Source organism: Nicotiana tabacum, chromosome 17, assembly GCF_000715075.1.
Source record: "Nicotiana tabacum cultivar K326 chromosome 17, ASM71507v2, whole genome shotgun sequence".
NCBI lineage: Eukaryota > Viridiplantae > Streptophyta > Magnoliopsida > Solanales > Solanaceae > Nicotiana > Nicotiana tabacum.
In genome coordinates, this window is record NC_134096.1 from 65328208 (window position 1) to 65348025 (window position 19818).

Below are 19818 nucleotides of genomic sequence, written 5' to 3' on the forward strand. Positions count from 1 at the left end.
ATGGACCGTCAACTTTTTCTTCTTCTTTTATTTTCTCTCTGTTTCCTTTCCATTTTTCCTGATCTGTCTCGTTCGACTTCTCTTCGATTCTCCGGTTGGCATAATGATAAAAAAACGTACGATTTCTGTCGCTCTTTCTATATTTGTTCATAGATTCTTTTTCCTAATAATGTACGTTATTTTTGTTATGCATTTGCTGCTTTTTTCAGAAAATCGTCGGTGCTGAAATTGCTGACTGACCGTTCGTCTTCGTCCCCTACAATTGATCCGACCCGGGTTACCCAAATCTCCTGGCGCCCAAGGTTTCTCCCTTTTTCTTCTCTTTTTGTTTATGTAGATACATTTATTTTATATATTGAATTTATATTCGGGTGACACTGATAGTGATATGAATTATGCAGGGCTTTTGTATATAGGAACTTTTTGACAGATGAGGAATGTGATCATTTCATCACCCTGGTTAGCTTTTTTCTCTTCTTTCTTTAGTACAATCAGAATGCATCGTTGTGCTCTTTCTGTAAAAAAATATGTTAAATGTAACAACTTTACATCTTTACATTTACAAGTGTATCAGTCAATCAGCTACGCCTCAATCCCAGATAAATGGCTGTTGCAATTTTAAGGCAAATTAGGATTATCTATCTCTCATTTATTAGTTATTGCTTATGGTTGAGTGAGATAAGTTTGAACCTGTTCAAACACATATCATGTATCTATTGGTTTGGTGTACACACCTAGTGTGGATAAGTTTTTTACCCTTAGTCACGGATAGATGAACAAATCTCTAACCAGAATACAAAGGCTCCTAACGAACATTTGACACAATGCATGCATAACAATAACAATAAAAGTCATAATCCTTTTTTGAAGTGTAAGTGCAATAACTAATGCGCTGAGCGGTGAATTATTAGTTCTAGCTAGTTGATATCATCTAATTACTTGGTGCCGATAGATCTCTGTTTTGCTTTGTAGTTAACCCTAAAAACTCAAAGCTAGCCTTTGACTTGACATGGTTTATGTTTTTTCGAATGAGTAGGCTAAACATAAGCTGGAGAAATCCATGGTGGCTGACAATGAATCAGGAAAAAGCGTTGAGAGTGAAGTTCGGACAAGCTCTGGCATGTTTTTTAGAAAGGCCCAGGTTCACAAAAACCTTCATTATCTGTAATTTCAGATGTTAGATGGTTTTCTTCCCTGTTTTGTCAAGCATCTTCATCAAAAATCAATCTGGATGTGCTCTGTCATCTTCCTTCTGCCAGTTCAATATTATCTTGTGCTGCCTTTTTAGTTACTTGCATGCCTATTTTTACTATCAGAATTTGTCATTTTGAAACGGTGGCATCAGATCTTATTTCATATTTATGAAAACATTTGTATGTGACAGAGGTGGATAGAGCACACAAAGAAGTATCTTCAATTGGCGGAGGACCTCACTGATTATGCAATAAACTTGATCACTGGATAACAAGATTTAAATTGTCTGGATCTTTAACGTTGGACCCTTTTATAATGTTCTTTTAATGAGGAATTAATGTTTGAGCTTCTCTTTTAACCTTAGGGTACCATTTCTTTCTAATATTACCCTTGAAGGAACTAAACTTGTGGTAGTTTGAACTTCGACCATTTGACCCAATAAATATTTTAATTATGGTAGGGTATGATCAACTTTCTCTCAGCAAAATCATGTTTTGGATTTTGCTTTTGTCGGACAGGAAGATACTATAAAATGGTAGTTCAATGTTTGTTATTGAATGATACTGGGATAATTTTACCAATACATGATTGATTGCCATATTCTAAGGAATACATGTGGTAACATGATTAGAACTTAGTATACATTTTGGTATGTAATTTCAAAGTTTCTATTTAGCTCATATGCGTTCTATCTGAAAATGGGTAGAATTGTTAATCATGTACCATATTGGGTGAACCAAGCATATTGTGAAATGATCTGTAGTTGAGTATGGAAAAACCTCTCTTGAGCATTACGCTTGTAGCATTCAATGCTTCTAGAAACCTTTTTAGAGATGGCCTGTCATTTTACATTCCCCTCAGGTTGAGTCGATGACTTCCTTCTGAATGTATTTTCTTGCTGATGATATCCTGCTAATTTCCTCAGCCTTGCTTCTCATTTGGAAACTGAATTCCTGAACTATACAATGTTGCATCCTCCATTTTAAAAAATTTACCTTGGTGGACTTATATTAGTCTAGGTTAATGACTGAAGAAGACCACTGACATTTGTTTTTCTTCTTTATAAGGATCAAGTAGTTGCTAATGTGGAGGCTAGGATAGCTGCCTGGACGTTTCTTCCTGAAGGTACTGTAGTTCTATGATGTTGAGTGGCTTCATCTACATGTATTATGTGTATATGTGTATAATGCGTATGTGAAATTCTTACTTTATTAAGTTGGAATACAGAGAATGGGGAATCTATTCAGATATTGCATTACGAACATGGCCAAAAATACGAGCCACATTTTGATTATTTTCATGACAAAGTCAATCAAGAGCTAGGCGGTCATCGGGTGGCTACTGTTCTTATGTATTTATCTGATGTTGAGAAGGGTGGGGAAACAGTTTTTCCTAATTCAGAGGTAATCATTAATTGCATGATTCATCTTTTTCTGTTCTGCTGGCGATTATGATGCAATATTTCCTCTTTGTTTATTTTTTCCTCTTGTTAATGGGAAACTCTACAGGCAAAAAAAACTCAGGCAAAGGGTGATGACTGGTCTGATTGTGCTAAAAAAGGATATGCAGGTATGTTTAGCACCATGAATAGGTTGAGTGTGCTATCTATAGATTTATGAGTCAACCATTGATGCTTGCATTGGGTAAACGGCCTACATCACACCCCTTTGGGGTGCGGCCCTTCCCGGACCCTGTGTGAACACGGGGTGCTTCGTGCACCGGGCTGCTCTTTTTTTCAGCATATTCATGTACTCCCTCCGGTCCATTTTAATTGATTTATTTGCCTTTTTTTGTGGTCCATAATATTTGATTTTTTCAAATATCAAAAAGGAATTAACTTCTTTTTTCCAAAGCTGCCCTTGAAGTAAAGAGTCTAGGAGTGTTTGTTATATTTCCATGAACAAATTAAAGTTAATATGGTCAATTTCATTGTTAATTAATGCTAAAAGATGGATTCCTTAATATGTGTGAAAACAGCAAAAAAATCAAATAAAGTGGACCGGAGGGAGTATTATTGTTGTTTCCAGAGTACATTTATTTGGATTAATGATAAAAAGATAATAGGGAAGAAAACAATGTCCTCTTGCAAATTCCTTGTAATGGAGCATTTGCTTGTCCTATTGATGCAAATAGGACAAGCATTCAGCATTTGTCATCTTGGTTCAGCATTCAGCATCTTTTTTCTTATTCTCTTGATTTTCGTTGTTACATTGAAAAGCAATGTAATTAGCTGTGGATTGCCATCTTGGATGTGCTTCCTCATTGGCTAGAGGGAGAGAGCAATCTCAGAAGTAGTTATGCATTTCACCTTTGCTTTCTATAACCTCCTGTCATCCCCCGCGAATAGAACAAATGGTCTCATGGGCTTCTGTAGAAGATGAAAGCATCAGCTTCGTAGACCATCATAAGATGCGTAATGGAAAAATAATTGTACTAAAACCAACAGAATAAAATGTGTAATAAAGTTTTCATATTCTGATATGTTCATGTCTCATTTGCAGTAAAACCTAGGAAGGGTGATGCATTGTTGTTTTTCAGCCTACATCCCGATGCAACAACTGATCCTCTAAGCTTGCATGGAAGCTGCCCTGTTATTGAAGGTGAGAAGTGGTCTGCTACAAAGTGGATTCATGTGAGATCCTTTGAGACAACATCAAGTGTTTGTAAGGATCAGAATCCGAACTGCCCCCAGTGGGCTACTGCTGGTGAATGTGAAAAGAATCCTCTATACATGATGGGTTCTGAAGATTCTGTAGGTCATTGTAGGAAGAGCTGCAAGGTTTGCTCCTGATAGGAATATGCACACAAAAATTTCTATTATTACATATAAGTAATACAGCAATCCTATCCTTAATCTTTGTATATTTAGGTTTGTACATTTAGTACCTTTTAGACAGATCAAAGTAAAAAGGAATTTTTTTTTTACCTTTGACGGATTGATTAAGTGAGAATTTTAAATGATAGTATTGATACTGGTCAAGGTTTTGACATTACCCTCAAAATTTTGCCCTCCTTGATTCTTCTCTCCGTGGCTGCATTTTTTCTTTCAATTACTCCTTTGTCATACAGAATATCTTAATTTTATATTATGTTATATACTTTTTTGCGAAAGATTGATGCAATGGATTTCCAGACCTCCACGTTTTGAAAGCTGTGGGGCAAACACATATTTAATAACTTATTACACTAAGAAGAAAAATAGGAATTTAAAGTGGATGGGTTGGTTAGTCTTTAATCTGCCAATGAAAGTAGTAATCACTTAGCATTACTGAACCTAATTATAAAATCAAGAAATAAATGATTGTTACGAGATTTGTGAATATCTTTCTTAGTTGCATAATAAATTTGCACCTAAAAGGTACTAGAACTTTAGGCCAAGGGAAATCAAGTGCATAAAAAGGATTACTTAAGAAGTGAGTCAAATATTGTACTACTTCGTCCAACAATAATTATTTTTCAATTTCTAGCAAATTAGAATCGGCTTAATGAATTTTCGCTATGCATATTACTTCATTCAAGCTTATAAAAATTTCTTTTTGCAAGAAGAAATTCGATGTCAATAGTGGTCATGAATCATAATTTGATAGTCTGAGTTGCAATTTCAAGAGTGTTTGATAAGCTTATAAGCTGATCAAATTAGTATATAAAAATATTTTAGTTTATCCAAGTCTTTGGCAAATAGAAAAAGTATAAATTAAATGCCTACAAGTTAAGATAAGTCCAAAAAACATATGTAAATTACTTTTCACTTATAACTTTTTCATTTTTAAGTACTTTTCACTAATATTGTCTCCCTTTTGTCCCTTTTGTCTTTTTTTATTTTTGAGCCGAGGGTCTTTCGGAAACAGCCTCTCTACTCCTTCGGAGTAGGGGTAAGGTCTGCGTACACACTACCCTCCCCAGACCCCATTAGTGGATTTTACTGGGTTGTTGTTGTTGTTGTAAGTACTTTTTGATTTGACCAAACCTTTTACTATCCCAAATACTTTGGGAAATCTTCAGGGGTGGCTAGAGGGTGAAGCTACAAAAGCGGGCCAAAATTTTAGGGGCCCCAAAAAAAATTTCTATTTCGGTATTTAATTTGGGGTTTTGACTAATTCGAATTCATTTCATGTAAAGTTCATCAAAGTGGGAAACGCTCTTTAGAAAGATTTTTTTTCATTCTCAAAACTCGAACCGAATACCTCCGGTTAAGGAAATAAAGATCTGATCCATCCCACTACAACTCTTCTTGTGAGATCCTAAATATGTTTTAGTAAATATTAAGTATTTTAAAGTAGAAAAGTAAAATATTTTATATAAAAAAAAGATTACATTTATCATTAGAAAATTAGTAATCCACGGTTAAACTCCATATTTTTTCCATCATTGCAACAAGTGTATTGAAACATCAAGATATTATTCTTATAAAGTTATCAACTTCTTGAATCAAGCTCTTTACTTAAGATCAATAATGTTACATGAGAGATTAAATGATTTATGCAAAATATTATTAAAAATTTTATTCTGAAAAAGCTAGAAAAATCTATTTCAAATAAAATATATAAGATTTTTTTTAAAAAAAAAGGCCTCCTATTAAAGTTTTGCTTTAACTTTTCTATTTTATTTAAAAAATAGCATTGGATAGCCGTTCACAAATAATAGTCTATATATATATATAAATTTTATATTTACGACTTCCGAAAATAAATAATTTTATCTTTTATATATCGGGTTAGCTACTGTAATTATTTTGATTGGTCGAATGTGTAAAAAAAAATCATAATCAATGTATACATAATCAATACTTTTCGCAATTCTTGAAATGATGTTTCCAGAGCAAAACCATCAGCCCACTCTTCATTTTATTTTCACCATTAATTTATATTATTTATAAATAAAATTAAAGACATTACAGTCATTTTAACTAGAGAAAAGCTTAACACCTTTTTACGGAGTTTATTAGTAATAACATCACTAATCCACTACTTTATTACAAATGAATTGTCTTACATCATCTTATTAGATCCCTATAAAACGAAATCATATCTAAACTTGAAATTTTGGTTTAGTTGCCTTTATATTTTAGAGGTAATTTAGTAGCTTATATATTTTATAAGTATTTGTATCTGATACATGTGAAGCACAATACCTTAAGAATCATACAATATATACACCTCATATAAGTTAATAAAATATTAGCAGCATTTATAATTTCAGTGGCAAAAGTAAACAGTAGTACGGATTGTCAAAAACATAACTGGAGAGTTTAAGACTTGAATCGAATACTAAACTCTTTCTTGATCTATAGAAAGATAATAAGGTGATCATCTAAAAAAACACAATTATGTTATATATTGTTTTAGAAAAAAAAGTATTTGATGCCCTCACTCGATCCCTTTTTGCTGTCCACTCTCTATTCAAAGTATCATCCATTTATTGACTGCCTCCTCTATCTTTTTCTTATTCTCTTCACCAAATGCAACTATTTATAATCATTAGACAACAAATTAACAATGCTTCTCATCGCAGAAAGAAGTAAAGGGAAAAATAATAACTATTTGTAGTCACTGGACAACACATAAATATTGCTTTTTATTACCAAAAGGAAAAATAACAATAGTTTAAACTCTTATTCTTGCAATAAGATTAAATAGAAAATATAAGAGAAAGGTTAAAAAATGAGGAAAAAGATAAAATAGGAATATATCATATTGAGTAATAGTATCCTCTTGAGTTGTTCAGTAATAGTAGTGCTAGCGCTGCAAGAGAAAAAATGATCAAAAAGAGATCTAGTAACGAACAAAAATAAATAAAAGAAAAGCAAAAAGGAAGGGAAAGGCAGCTTACATGATTTGTTTTTTTGTTTTTCAGTGAGCTTGAAGATTTAATTTAAAGGGAAGCTAGAGTGATACTTTAATGAGAATTAAGAGGTACTATCAACCTCTTCCTATTTTACCGACATTATTGATTGAAATAAAGATTTTTTTTCCTCTGTTAATTAATGCCGATAAACGTTTTATGAAAAAAGATGAATAGTATATTAATGATGAAATATATAAATAAGGCATGCTTAATTGTTAACAAAATTTAAATTAAATGCAAAAATAAGGGAAAATATATAAAATCTAAGAAAAAAAATAAATGTAATCCTTGGCCAAAGAAACATGGCACATCATCTTTTATATCCCAATTTTATTTATATATATAGAGAGATATAGATTTTAGCAATTTTGTAAAACACACAGCACATAGCTCTTATGGACTAGTTTCAATCAGTAAATTCAAACGAACCCTTTATTTTGGAAAACGTTACAATTTGACTAAGCAGTTCGATTCATGATTAAAAGAAGAAGAAAAAAAGGAAGAAATAAAATATTATTCTTACTAAATGACTTTTATTCCTCAAGATTTTCCTCACATAGTTCCCAGTCTCAACTCTATCCATCAGTGTTCTCAAGAAAATGATAAATGCTTAAAGTCGCTTCACCAATTCTGATTAGTGAGAAAAGTGACACTGCAATTGGAGCTGCAGAAATGGCGGTTTCATCATCACATACTGTTCTTTCATTTCTCTCACCTCTCGGCTCTCGTTCAATATTCCCCGACACCACTTTACTTAGCTCAAATCCTTCTCTCGTCGGTTATCCTTTCACAGCCACCAATCGTCGCCGCCCATTCATTATCACTTTCTCTTACAGTAAGTTATTTCGCTTCCTCTATCTTCGTTTCAAATTGAAAGTGTTTTGTTTCAATTAAAATTATTACTTAAATCTAACAAAAAAAATATTACTACTGTCAGAATCCAAGAAGGAACTTTCAGTTGATAAGAAAAGGCAGTTACTTGAACAATACGGTCTTAATCCGGATGAGTTCTTATCTGAACCTTCTCCAAAGGTATGTCATTTAACCCTCTTTGAAATAAATATATTTGGTTATTTTAAATAAGATAAGAAATGTGCCTGAATAGAGTGTAATGCTTATATTTCATGTAGCTGACCTTAACTAGATTGAAAATTAGTTTTAATTGATATTAACAGTAATGCTTTCAATGATTTAATAGACAAAGAAGAGAAGGGAACAATCCAAGAGCGGAAGTGGAAAACAGGTCCTTCTGGAAGAACCTAAACCTCCACGCGAGACACATAAATTGCTTCAGGTTTGTTTTGCAATTACATTTTAGCTTAATCTTTGGCTGCTAATGGAGAATTCCCTTTTGTCCCGGTCTTTTTGTAATTTAGAATTAGAAAAGACTGATTTTTGTAGTGCAATTGTGAGATAGTTGAGATGTGTACTGGAACGCTTTCTTCTTTGTTGCTTTATGAAATGATATACATGTAATGAAAAGCTGCAGCATTATGAACTAGTGTTCTAGGCATACCTAATGAGTTTAAGAAAGGAATCTTTACACAAATAGCCGGTCGAATTCACTGTTTACTTTTTCTAGCCAGTATATATGGATTATACAATGATTATACACGATTATACAATGATTATACGCGATTATACACATACTATACATAGATGATACATATATTATACATTTGTCGGCTATTTTAAGTTTAAGTGCTTGGGTCGGCGGCTATTTAAGTTAATTCTTCTTTAAGAAATTGCAAGTTCATTAGCGGAAAAGCTCTTTGAGTTCTGTAGACTGGTGCGGTGCATTTGTTGATAATTCAATCATATCTATGATTCTACTGCATACTGGTTGTAATTCATTTTCCCTAGTGTCTTTGCTCTTAGAATGAGTTTTATTTTTAAGGTTGTTGGAGGGACAGCACGGAGGAAGAAATTGCTCTCACCAAAGAGTATGGATGTGCGTCCCATGATGGAAGTCGTAAAAGCTGCTGCATTTGGCATTTTGCAAGTGAGACTCTTGTTAGCCGTTTAGTGCAGTTCGTCTTTGATGTAACACAAGATACACCATTGTAATGTTGTTAAATATAAATTGTTTTCCGCTGTATAGGCAGCCGGTGGTTGCCCTGCATCTTTAAGGCCTGGCCGTTGGTTAGACCTCTATAGTGGGACAGGATCAGTTGGTATAGAAGCCGTCAGTCGAGGATGTTCTGAGGTTAGCATTAAAACAGTAGCAACCTTTTTCAGGATCATATGCTGTATTTTATTTACTTATTACTAGTGAAACTTTTATTGTCTCCGTATGTTTTTAAGTTAGCAGTTGATTTGTGGAGCTTCATATTTTATTTAGTCTTTATATGTCATTTTGCGCTCATAGCATTTGTGTATATTTCTGTTTGCAAATTCCTAGGTACATTTTGTTGAGATGGACCCTTGGGTTGTCTCAGATGTTCTGCGGCCAAATTTGGAATGGACTGATTTCCTTGATGTCTCAGTCATACATACTGTCCGTGTTGAAAGCTTCTTGGAGCGAGCAGAAAATTTTCTTGGTAAGAGTTTCTCTTCCCGTCAATCTGCTGCCCTACAAAGCGAACTAAGTTAGGGAATTACTAGTATCATGAATGAGTGATTCTGATTTGACTCTCAATTGGATCTCTCTCTCTCTCTCTCAAGAGGTTCATTGAATCTTTTATCTGATGTTTCCTTGTACATTTGTTGTACAAAGTAGAAGGTTATTACTAGCTATGAAAATGTATGAAAAGAAGGTTTGTTTACTCACCCTGAAAATGTATAAGATACAAAGTTTGTTTGCTTTCTTTTTTACTTGATTTTTGCTATCAAAAAAGGAAACAGAAAAATGAAAGCACCTTGAACATTTTTACTGAAGTTAATTCTTAAAAGGCACAGGCTATACTGATAACATTATATCGCTTGTTGTGTCTCTTTTCATCGTACTAACGCATTTTTCAAGATCATTACGTATGTCAATGGGTGGGCAGGTTGGATGTGAGCCTTGTTTTCTTGCTGCCCAACATGGTACTAACAGTAGGCTGCCTCTAACTGTTACCATCAAGGGGGTTCCTTATTCCCTTGATCAAAAAGATTTAGAAGGCATGGAAATACTAATTCCCAAATATGGGAATACATTGTATATTTTATATCTTGTTAGTCAAACAATCAGTAAAGGTAGTTGTGATCTGCATACTGCAACAATCATTGGCAGTAACATTGAACAAGGAGGTCTTTAAATGAAACTTAACCAGATACCTAATATTTATTACCTGCAGTTGGTAATTTCCTGGTGGAGAAGAGTAATATGAGAGGTTTGGGATGTTGGGGGTGGGGGTGGGTGTTACAGATGTGGTTGGTGCTTACCTTATCACATGCTTGGCCCTGGGCCAGTTTAACCCATTTTTATGAAGGTTCGCTTGATATTGTTGTTGATTGTGGCAAGTCAATCCTTTATATCCTTTCTTCACCAATTCTGTACTTCCAGAAAATTTGCAAGCAGTACAGTTTCTCCTCTCTTTTTCTTCACTCGCATGATCTTTTTTGTTGTGTTGTCCGGCAGTGGTCAATAACTGAGCAGTTAGTTACAATTTTGAGGGAAGATGTGTTCCGAAAACAAAGCTCTAACCATGCAAGTTTTATACTGCTCTTTTACTGAAATATAACAGTCAAAGATTTGTTTCTTTCTTCTTCTTTTTTTTTCCAGGTGAAGGTGGGAGCTTTGATTATATTAGTGTTACACCACCATATGCTGCAGTTGATTACAGTATATTAATGAATCAAATTTCGACATCATCAGTAGTGGGAGAGAATACATTTATAGTAAGTGTCACAGTGATTGTGCTTTATAATATCACATGTGTTCCTTTTCCATCCAGTTTTTTTTTTTTTTTTTTTTTGGTTGGTTGTCAACATATTTTTGTGTATTCAGTTGGTGGAGTACCCCTTGAGAACTGATATGCTGGATTCATGCGGGTGTCTTGTTAAGGTATTGAGCAGTTCCCCTCCCCTTTTTTTTGATATAAAGAGCAGTTCCAATTTGTCAGTATTAGGACAGCACTATCCCCTCCCCTGCTTGAGTGGATGTACTAAGACATTTCGTTATTGGATGTTATTATTAGAAATATAGCTGATTGCTTAATGCGTAGGCTGTGATTTTCCATTTTGTCATTAGTAAATGTGCTTGGATGGTGTTTTCATCTTAACAGAAACTTAAACGTTTTACAGAGCTAGCTGGATGTATTGTTCAATTATACACAAAGGAACTAATTCTCTCTCTCTCTCTCTCTCTCTCTCTCTCTCTCTCTCTCTCTCTCTCTCTCTCTCTCTCTCTCTTGTTATAAGGAATGCAGATATCTGATCGGCGGTTTGGTCGAACGCATTTGGCAATATATGGACCAAAGTGGGCGCAGAAGAAGAAATATGTTGAGAAGACAAAGAGAAGGCAGGAAAAGCTGAATTTGTTAAGGGAATTGGAGATTTCGGCATCTTCAGTTTAACTACTGAGAATTGCATAACATATCTTATAGTCAAGAGGGTGTAAAATGCTGCCAGACATTTGATTGCACCATTTCTCTCCATCTATTCACGTGGTAATTTTGCTTTTGTGCTCCTTTAATCGTCTTGCTACAGATTGCTTCTGATCAATCAGATTGATTTTTAAACTGCAGGTCAATTGCTTCTTGGGGCATTTTGCATCCCTGGCTGCTGCCCCATTGGGATGATATACTTGACTCACTCATAATGAGCAGCCGTATGTAAGAATACATTACGAGTTTTCTGCAGGGTTTTGCTAGTAAATGTAAATATATATATTATTACCTATTCTACACACAATGGATCGTTTAAGTTGTATCAATGTGCCATTCCCTGTTTATCCTTGCTTTGTCTACATTATGATAATGGAAAACGCCAAAGAAATTTATTCTCAATTTTCAAAGCCTGAATCTGATATCCCATGTATTTCGTCCAGCATTCTCTTTTCAACATCACATTCAACTTGTATATGGAAAAACTCGTCTTTTTATTTGAATTTTTGAACAAGGTAGTATTAGAAAAGCTGGAAAAAGGAGCATGACTGACAGTGATATGATTTCTTTTGTAAAGATAGGTCAAGAACAGATGGAACTGTTGTTTGAACATTAGCGATGGGTCACGTTATTTGGTACCTTGAGTTATATCAGAGGAAGCTTCTTTGTCCTACCTCTCATCTGAGAGTAAAGTAGGTCAGTATTTGGACTTATAGAGATTATCCCCTCAGGATTCAGTATGATCTCTTATCTAATGAAGCAGAATAAGTGTGATTTATAGGTGTCAAAATGGTTAAAAGAAAATAATTATCCATCCATATTATCCATTAAACAATGGATTGGATAATGAACTTTTTAAAAACGAGTCAAATATGGATAAGAACCATATTATCCATCTAGAATATGGATAACCAATGAATAACTAATGAGTTTAACTTTTACATTTGTAAAACCTCAAATTGGGGGTTACTCAAGTTTGGGAGACTAACAATTCTCCCAAAAGTGATCATATTCAAGAAGTCATGGATAATATGTATATCCATATTATCTGTTGGGTAATTCATTTTTTATCCGTATTAAATATGGGTCGGATCGGATAATTTATCCGTTTTTTTGAATTACCTCTTTTGCGACCCGCCCGTTTGCCACCCTAGTGTGATTAAATACTTTGAATATTGGATGTGGGTGTCTTTAGCGTTAACATGAATTCAATATACAGTCTGATACGCTTCTAAACTTGTGTTGAAAGTTGGCATTCTATTTTGAACTTTGGATGAGTGATAGCATCTTATTTTAAAATCTGGATCTAACGGGTAAAAGCTATTCTCACTTCATCACTAGTGTACCAAACTTTGGTGTAAATATTCCATCTTTCATATTCACATGTATACTTTTTATATCTCAGAATCTCTTTTTGCATAAAAAAGCTTTAGATTCTATAGGGACCGCATTGTACTGGTCCTGACTGCGATTAGAACATAATGGAGAATGTGCTTGCAGATAATGTCTCTTCTAAGATTAAGTAAAATGGACAGTGTTTTCCGTAAATAGACGGCCTAAGGACTGGATGATATGGTCAGAACTCAGAAGGTTCTTATTTCTTTTGCAGGCACTTCTTTTAAGGAGTTTCCTTTACAGATTCTTCGGATGAAGATACGTGACTTCTAAAACAAGTAGATATTTTAACTTCCCCTTTGTTCATAGATTTTGGTTTCTTTTGTTCATGAAATATGATTAGTTTTTTAAATAAAAAAATTCAAGCTGGTTTTGAGCAATTTTTGGGTGAAAATTTTTCTTCCACTCACAAAACTTTAACTTTTTTTTCATATAAAATGCATATCCAAATACAATTTTAACTTTCAAAAATTATTTTTTAACATAATTTTGCAAATTGCAGCCAAATCTATATTCAAACGCTAGATAAGTTTCTGGCTGGAGAAGAAAATTAATGACAAATAGAGCTAGTAAAATTTTATACCGGGGCAAAAGAGGGTGTTTTTACTTGTGGGACGGCAATTCCAAATTTATTCTGGAATAAGAAATAAAGTTCTCTTTGATTTGCTCTGACGGAGATGTGATGATTAGGGGTGTACATGGACCGAGTTGGTTCGGATTTTATCAAAACCAACTATATCGGTTTGGATTGGTTCGGTTTTATCGGATTTTTCGAATTTTTCGAGTTTTTTTGTTACATGAATATTATTTCAATCTTACTTTGTTAAAGTTATGATAAGTGAATATATGTTTAGTAAAAATTAAAAAAATTGACAACCATATGATCTATAAAATATTCTTATGGGAGAATTTTTTTTAATAACGCATGGTAGCTATTTTATTAGCCGTCTAACAATAATTTTTCGTTGATGTATGTTTTCAAGGTTAACCGATTTTAATAAATAAATATAAAAATTAATTTGATACCTAAATAATGATATGCTCTATTAATTTTAAATTATCGAAATACCATTTCAAATTCGAAAAATATATAAGAAATTTTGACTTATGAATATGAAAGAACAAAAAGATGATTGACGTATTTCAATAACATTTGATAAGAAAATGATACAACCTATTATTTAAAGTAAATAAAAATGAATGCACTTCATTGTTCTATTACAAATATATATCTATGGGAGGATCCCAAATATTTCTAGATATATTTTTAAAGAAAATTCTATATTAAATCTTAAAAGTATATATAAAAATTATATATTTATATGTTGGTTTGGTTCAGATTTTTTTACTCAGTACCAAACCAAGTCAAACCAAACCTAATCGGATAATCGGTTTGGTTTGACTTTTCGGTTTGGTGCGATTTTCCGGTTCGATTTGAACACCCCTAGTGATAATTTTGAATCTAGTTTCTCCTTCAGTGTGTCAAAATCACCTCTTTAATATCAGCATTTACGAATAGCCAGTTCTAGAACACTCAAATCTGCAGGTTAAACCCGAAAAGTTCAACCATTAAATTCTTACCATTGAACTCATTTGTATGCTTAAAATTTTGAATTTAAAATTAAAATTTGAAACTTTTGTACTTTTTTACATATATATTTACATCCCGTCTCATGTTGCCTCTACACTCAGCAGTGAGGTCCCTTGGTTTTGTTGCATGAATATGCACCATTCAGAGGCGAATCAGGGTCAACCGAACACAACATTTTTCATATAATGTATATATGTTAATGTAAATTTACTAAAATTTCAACAACTATTAAATTCGAAACCCACAATTCCAAAATTTCAAATCTAATCAATATAAAAACATAGGACACTTTACTTTCTTATATAACTGTTCTCGACCTATCCCTATGCTTAATTCTCTCCCCTTTTACCCCACATCTTCAACTATACCCCATCCTTTTTGTTGCTTTTGGACATAACGAACTTTAACTTTTCCATGCTATATATTAATCTTATGGCAAACCATAAACCTCCCTGAAAGACCATTCGAACAACAGATTACCATTGTATACTGTTTATAGTTTCTGTTTACATAGTACCAGAGGAAGGAAAAAAAATCCTAAAATTGGGGTTGGCGCGTTCCACTGATCCAGAAATGAGCATTGAAGATCAGATACAGGCGAGTGCGACGTAGGAGTGCTAGTTATGGGTGGTGGTGGTGCTGGCCGTGGCAGCAGCATTTTGAGGGGTTTCTTGAGAGCTATTCTTTTACTTAGTTTTCTATGTTTTGTATCTGCTGAGATTTTAGTGAAACAAAAAGCCAAAACTGTCACCAAAACAATTACTGCGACAACAAGCAATCATTTAGACGCTAGGAGGATAACAACAGAAACTGAAAGTCATTTTCTTCTTTTTCAAAGGAATACCAATCTCAATTATGTCAGCAAAAGAAGAGTATGGAGCGAACCTGATCCCATACACAACAGGTATTTAATATTCATGAGCAAGAGTCTTGAATAAGCATATACTTCTATAGGTATAACAAGTTAGTGATTTTATACTCCATATTTATAAATGGTTTTTCAGGGAAGCAGGAAAGTACATGGAAACACGCATTCGAGCTTGAGCTTAGGGGCAAAGTAAGAGGCTTCACATTTGACAACTACTATTGCAAAGAGTTTCGCCAATCAACAAGATTTTTTCTGCTTTCATTGTGCATTACACATCTGAGTACTAAGCACCATCTGTTTGTAGAGAAGCAAATTGCAATCAAGTGAATGAAAATTTCAGCTGCCAAATCAAATTCAAGAGGGCAAATAGCCTTTAAAACGCCCATTTGACTTCCAATTTAGTGAAAAAATCATTCCCAATCAGAAACATAAATTTTGCAAAAGGAACTAACATTACTGATCAACAATATATTCCAAGACTAATCAGAAGGTTTAATTGCCAATAACTCTGCCTTGGTTGTATCTCCATTGGATAAATTAATCCCAATGTAAAGGCAGATATTTTACCAAACCAATCCGTTTGGGAATATAGCATTGCCTGTATAGGCATTGCATAGCTTTCCTTACTTTCAGATATTCGTCAGAATCTTGTGCTTTTTCGCTTACTAAAGGGGAAAAAAAGGAATTTTCTTTTCATCAAACCTCCAAAAAGCAAACATGTAGAAATGATACAATAGAGTCAATCTAGAGTAATCATCGACAAATGTTGAAGCTAAGGCAGCATAGTCTTTTCTCTTGTTTGGCTTAAGATTCAAATCTGAAAAAGGAATTTAGATATTCTATAATTTGATATACAAACGATAAATGATAGCAAGGGACGCGCTTAATATATGAAGGACAAAGGGATATGCTGTGACCTTAAAAGGCCAATGCCCAGGTCAGTTGCAAAAAGCTAAATTAGTAGTACTACAGATTTCGAGCAACTATGTGACAAGTTTTGCTCAGTGTCTTGTTAATGCATAACTATCAGCTAAGGGAAAACAGAAACATAAGAAACCAATAACACTTGCTATCTCTACAATATTTTTCAAGCAGAAGACTTACAAAATGATTTGTGATTTCACAGTATAATGCAGCAATATTCGTGGTAGTCCTTTACAGAACCATATGTATCGTTCCTGATTCCACTTGCACCTAAGGGAAGTGAAGAACTTACCATAGGATGTAGTTGTGTTCACCAAATGTGAAACATTTCGTAATGCTTTTCCATTCATGCATCAAATGGGACTGCTAATATCTTGTTTGTTAAATAGTAAGGGAAATTCGTCAAACTGTTCAGAGAAACCTCGTTCCTCAGCCATGCTCTTTAGTGATTCATAAACTTGATACATAGACCATCTCTCCTTGGGCCGAGAAATTACACAATTGGAAGCAATTTTTAGGAATTGCACAACCTCTTCATCATGGCCCTTCCCACATATGTGCTTATCAATTGCATCTTTAATCCAACCAGAAACAGAGAGCTGATTTACCCAGTCAACCAAATTTCCCTTAAAACCTTTGTCAGCAGTAGTGATTTCTAGAGGTCTTTGCCCAGTAGCCAACTCCAAAAGCATAACTCCGAAGCTGTAAACATCCCCTTTCAGCGAAGCCACCATTGTGCTCGAGTACTCCGGAGCAACATACCCAAACTCACCCAACTCCCCATTCACAAAACTAGTCTCTTTCGCGTCTGAAGGAGTCATCAGCCTCGCCAACCCAAAATCCATTATTCTAGCATCAAAATCTTCGTCAAGGAAAATAACATTAGAACATATGTTTTGGTGCAAGATTGGCGGATTGCAACCATGATGTAGCCAAGCAAGGCCCCTCGCAGCTCCCAAACCAATCCTAAACCTAGTCGGCCAATCCAACACACTTGCGTTCCCATTCAAGAATGAATACAAAGTACCATTTAAAAGGTGCTTATAAACCAAGAGTTTTTCCTCTTCAACAACACAAAACCCCAAAAGTGGCACCAAATTAGGATGCCTAACCTGTCCTAACCTATTCATCTCCATCCGAAACTGCTTCTCACTCAGCTTGCAAGTCTTAAGCCGTTTAATAGCAAGCGCAGAACCATCACGTAAAACAGCTCTAAATGTAGTCCCTGTCCTAGTCGAGTTTATCACACTCTTCATACTAAAATTATTCGTGGCAGCCAACAAGTCCGCTAACTTAACCTTCACAAGCGGTTTCTGAAACAACATAACCTGAGTAAGCCTATGAGCCCTCAACTTCTCAGCCCACCTATCCGAATCATCTCTCCCTAACCCATAACCCATCTTCCTCCTTCTCTTCCCCGCCTTCGTAAAATACCAATACCAAGCCCCAAAACCCAACAACATAGAAGCAGCAGCACCAAAAACACCAGTAACAATAATAATAGCTAAATTTTTCTTACTTAATCCACCACAGGGAAAGGAGAAAGGAAAACATAGGTATTGACTTGAATGATGAAGTGGAACCTTGGAATTATATATCTGGGAATTTGTAAAGTTTGTTCATTGCTATTATTACTCATGTTAGAATTAATGGAGTGGAGTCTTCGGAGAGGATACAATATGTCCCACGTTATTTCCCGCTTTTTGTTTTTATTTCTGTTTCAGTGTGGGAATAAAATTTTATATGGCTAAGTATTGACATACCCCAATTCAAAATTTTAAGGTTGTGGGTCAAACTTGCACTACATTCATGACTCTTTTGTCTCATTTGTTAGGCTATAAGCCTATAACTAATATTTTAGTATTTGTGGTTGTGCACATAATAGTTTGATCATTAGTAATTGTAAATATAAAACTTCAGTATTTAAAGGAAAATCTTACATAAATATCCCAAATAAGTTTCAATATACCAACATCTAAATATTAATCATAGATTTATCAAAATTAGTCAAACACATATAAAAATTAAAAATTCAAATAATAAGGTTCTTTCTCTCTAAGAATCACACACAAAGATCTCCAACCATATTTTTAAGGGAAACCACCAGCTATGTTCATTTATAAGTAGCTTAATACAAAAAATGGCCAATTCATTAAATATAACTTATATTAGCCAAATGTTATCAATATTAGCCAATTAGCTATTTGTAGCAAAAAAAGGTTAAATTTCTGCTTTCTTTTGAGTGTGTGTTATTAGAATAAATTGGGTACATCTTAAGGAGTTTGAATCTCAGTTTTCGGATGATTTGACAGAGTTTTAATGTGGTTTGAATTAAAAATTCGAAGTAGAAGATGAAACATGGAAAAAAAAATGATGTGTATTACATTGTATATCATTTGTGTATCACATATGTATCATATTTGTATTAAATGTGTATTACATGTATATCCATGTATACTTGTATGTGTGCATGTATACCTCTTTGTGTGATACATGTGTCATAGAAGAATTTTTTGAACTCGATTTTAACTACGAATTTTGATACCAAATCAGTCCAAATCACCTCCAATCTTCCTCAAAATTTGTATATTGACTCATCTATATGTTTTCAATGAATTTCAACCATACCCATTGAAAGAAGTTCATTTTTGTGTGTGTGTGTATATATATATATATATATATATATATATATATATATATATATATATATATATATATATATATATATATATATATATATATATATATATATATATATATATATATATATATATATATATATATATATATATATATATATATATATATATATATATATATATATATATATATATATTGATCACATTTGAAAATAGGGAATCTTACATAAATGTCCCAAATAAGTTCTAACTCACCAACCTCTAGTCATTAATCATAAACTTACCAAAACTAGCCAAGCACATATGAAAATTGAAAATCCAAATAAATAAGGTTCTTTCTCTGCAAGAATCACACGCAAATATCTCCTTCCATATTTTTAAGCGTGATCAGCAACATTAGATGCAAGACAGAAAGAAAAATTCATGGATGAGGTATGAAACAAGGTGATCAAATACGAAAAATATATACAATATTCCAAGAATCTAAGCAAAAAAGGACCTTTTTCAATGGTTATGGTTGAAATTCATTGAAAACATATAGATGAGTCAATGTACAAATTTTGAGGAAGATTGGAGGTGATTTGGACTGATTTCGTACCAAAATTCGTAGTTAAAATCGAATTCAAAAAATTCTTTTGCGACACATGTATCACACACAGAGGTATACATGGATATATATATGTGATACACATTTGATACAAATATGATACATATGTGATATGCAAATGATACACAGTGTGATACACATATCATTTTTTCATGTTTCATCTTCTACTTCGAATTTTCAATTCAAGTCACATTAAAACTCTGCCAAATCATCCGAAAACTGAGATT

The 19818-nt window shown here is 33.6% G+C and overlaps 3 protein-coding genes and 1 long non-coding RNA gene across 4 annotated transcripts; 3 read left to right on the plus strand and 1 right to left on the minus strand.

Annotated features, from left to right (window-relative positions):
- Positions 1-4216, plus strand: LOC107776929 (probable prolyl 4-hydroxylase 6). Its single transcript, NM_001325226.1, is given in 8 exon segments — positions 1-116; positions 210-302; positions 402-459; positions 1037-1141; positions 2262-2319; positions 2422-2597; positions 2703-2763; positions 3696-4216. Coding segments are annotated over 8 exon segments (957 nt in total). The 3' UTR covers positions 3986-4216.
- Positions 4217-7407: 3191 nt separating this feature from the next.
- Positions 7408-11969, plus strand: LOC107776930 (uncharacterized). The gene is made up of 10 exons (XM_016596885.2): positions 7408-7873; positions 7976-8070; positions 8237-8332; positions 8936-9040; positions 9140-9244; positions 9440-9578; positions 10745-10860; positions 10970-11026; positions 11391-11630; positions 11709-11969. The coding sequence occupies exons 1-9, from the start codon at positions 7645-7647 to the stop codon at positions 11535-11537; spliced, it is 1089 nt and encodes a 362-aa protein (XP_016452371.1). The 5' UTR covers positions 7408-7644; the 3' UTR covers positions 11538-11630; positions 11709-11969.
- Positions 11970-13167: 1198 nt separating this feature from the next.
- On the plus strand, positions 13168-15626 carry LOC107776931 (uncharacterized). Its single transcript, XR_012701255.1, has 3 exons — positions 13168-13240; positions 15392-15457; positions 15558-15626. It is a non-coding gene; the product is annotated as an uncharacterized LOC107776931 (long non-coding RNA).
- A 703-nt stretch (positions 15627-16329) lies between these two features.
- LOC107776934 (inactive LRR receptor-like serine/threonine-protein kinase BIR2) lies at positions 16330-17957 on the minus strand. Its single transcript, XM_016596888.2, has one exon. The coding sequence runs from the start codon at positions 17806-17808 to the stop codon at positions 16699-16701; it is 1110 nt and encodes a 369-aa protein (XP_016452374.2). The 5' UTR covers positions 17809-17957; the 3' UTR covers positions 16330-16698.
- Between the last annotated feature and the right edge of the window lie 1861 nt (positions 17958-19818).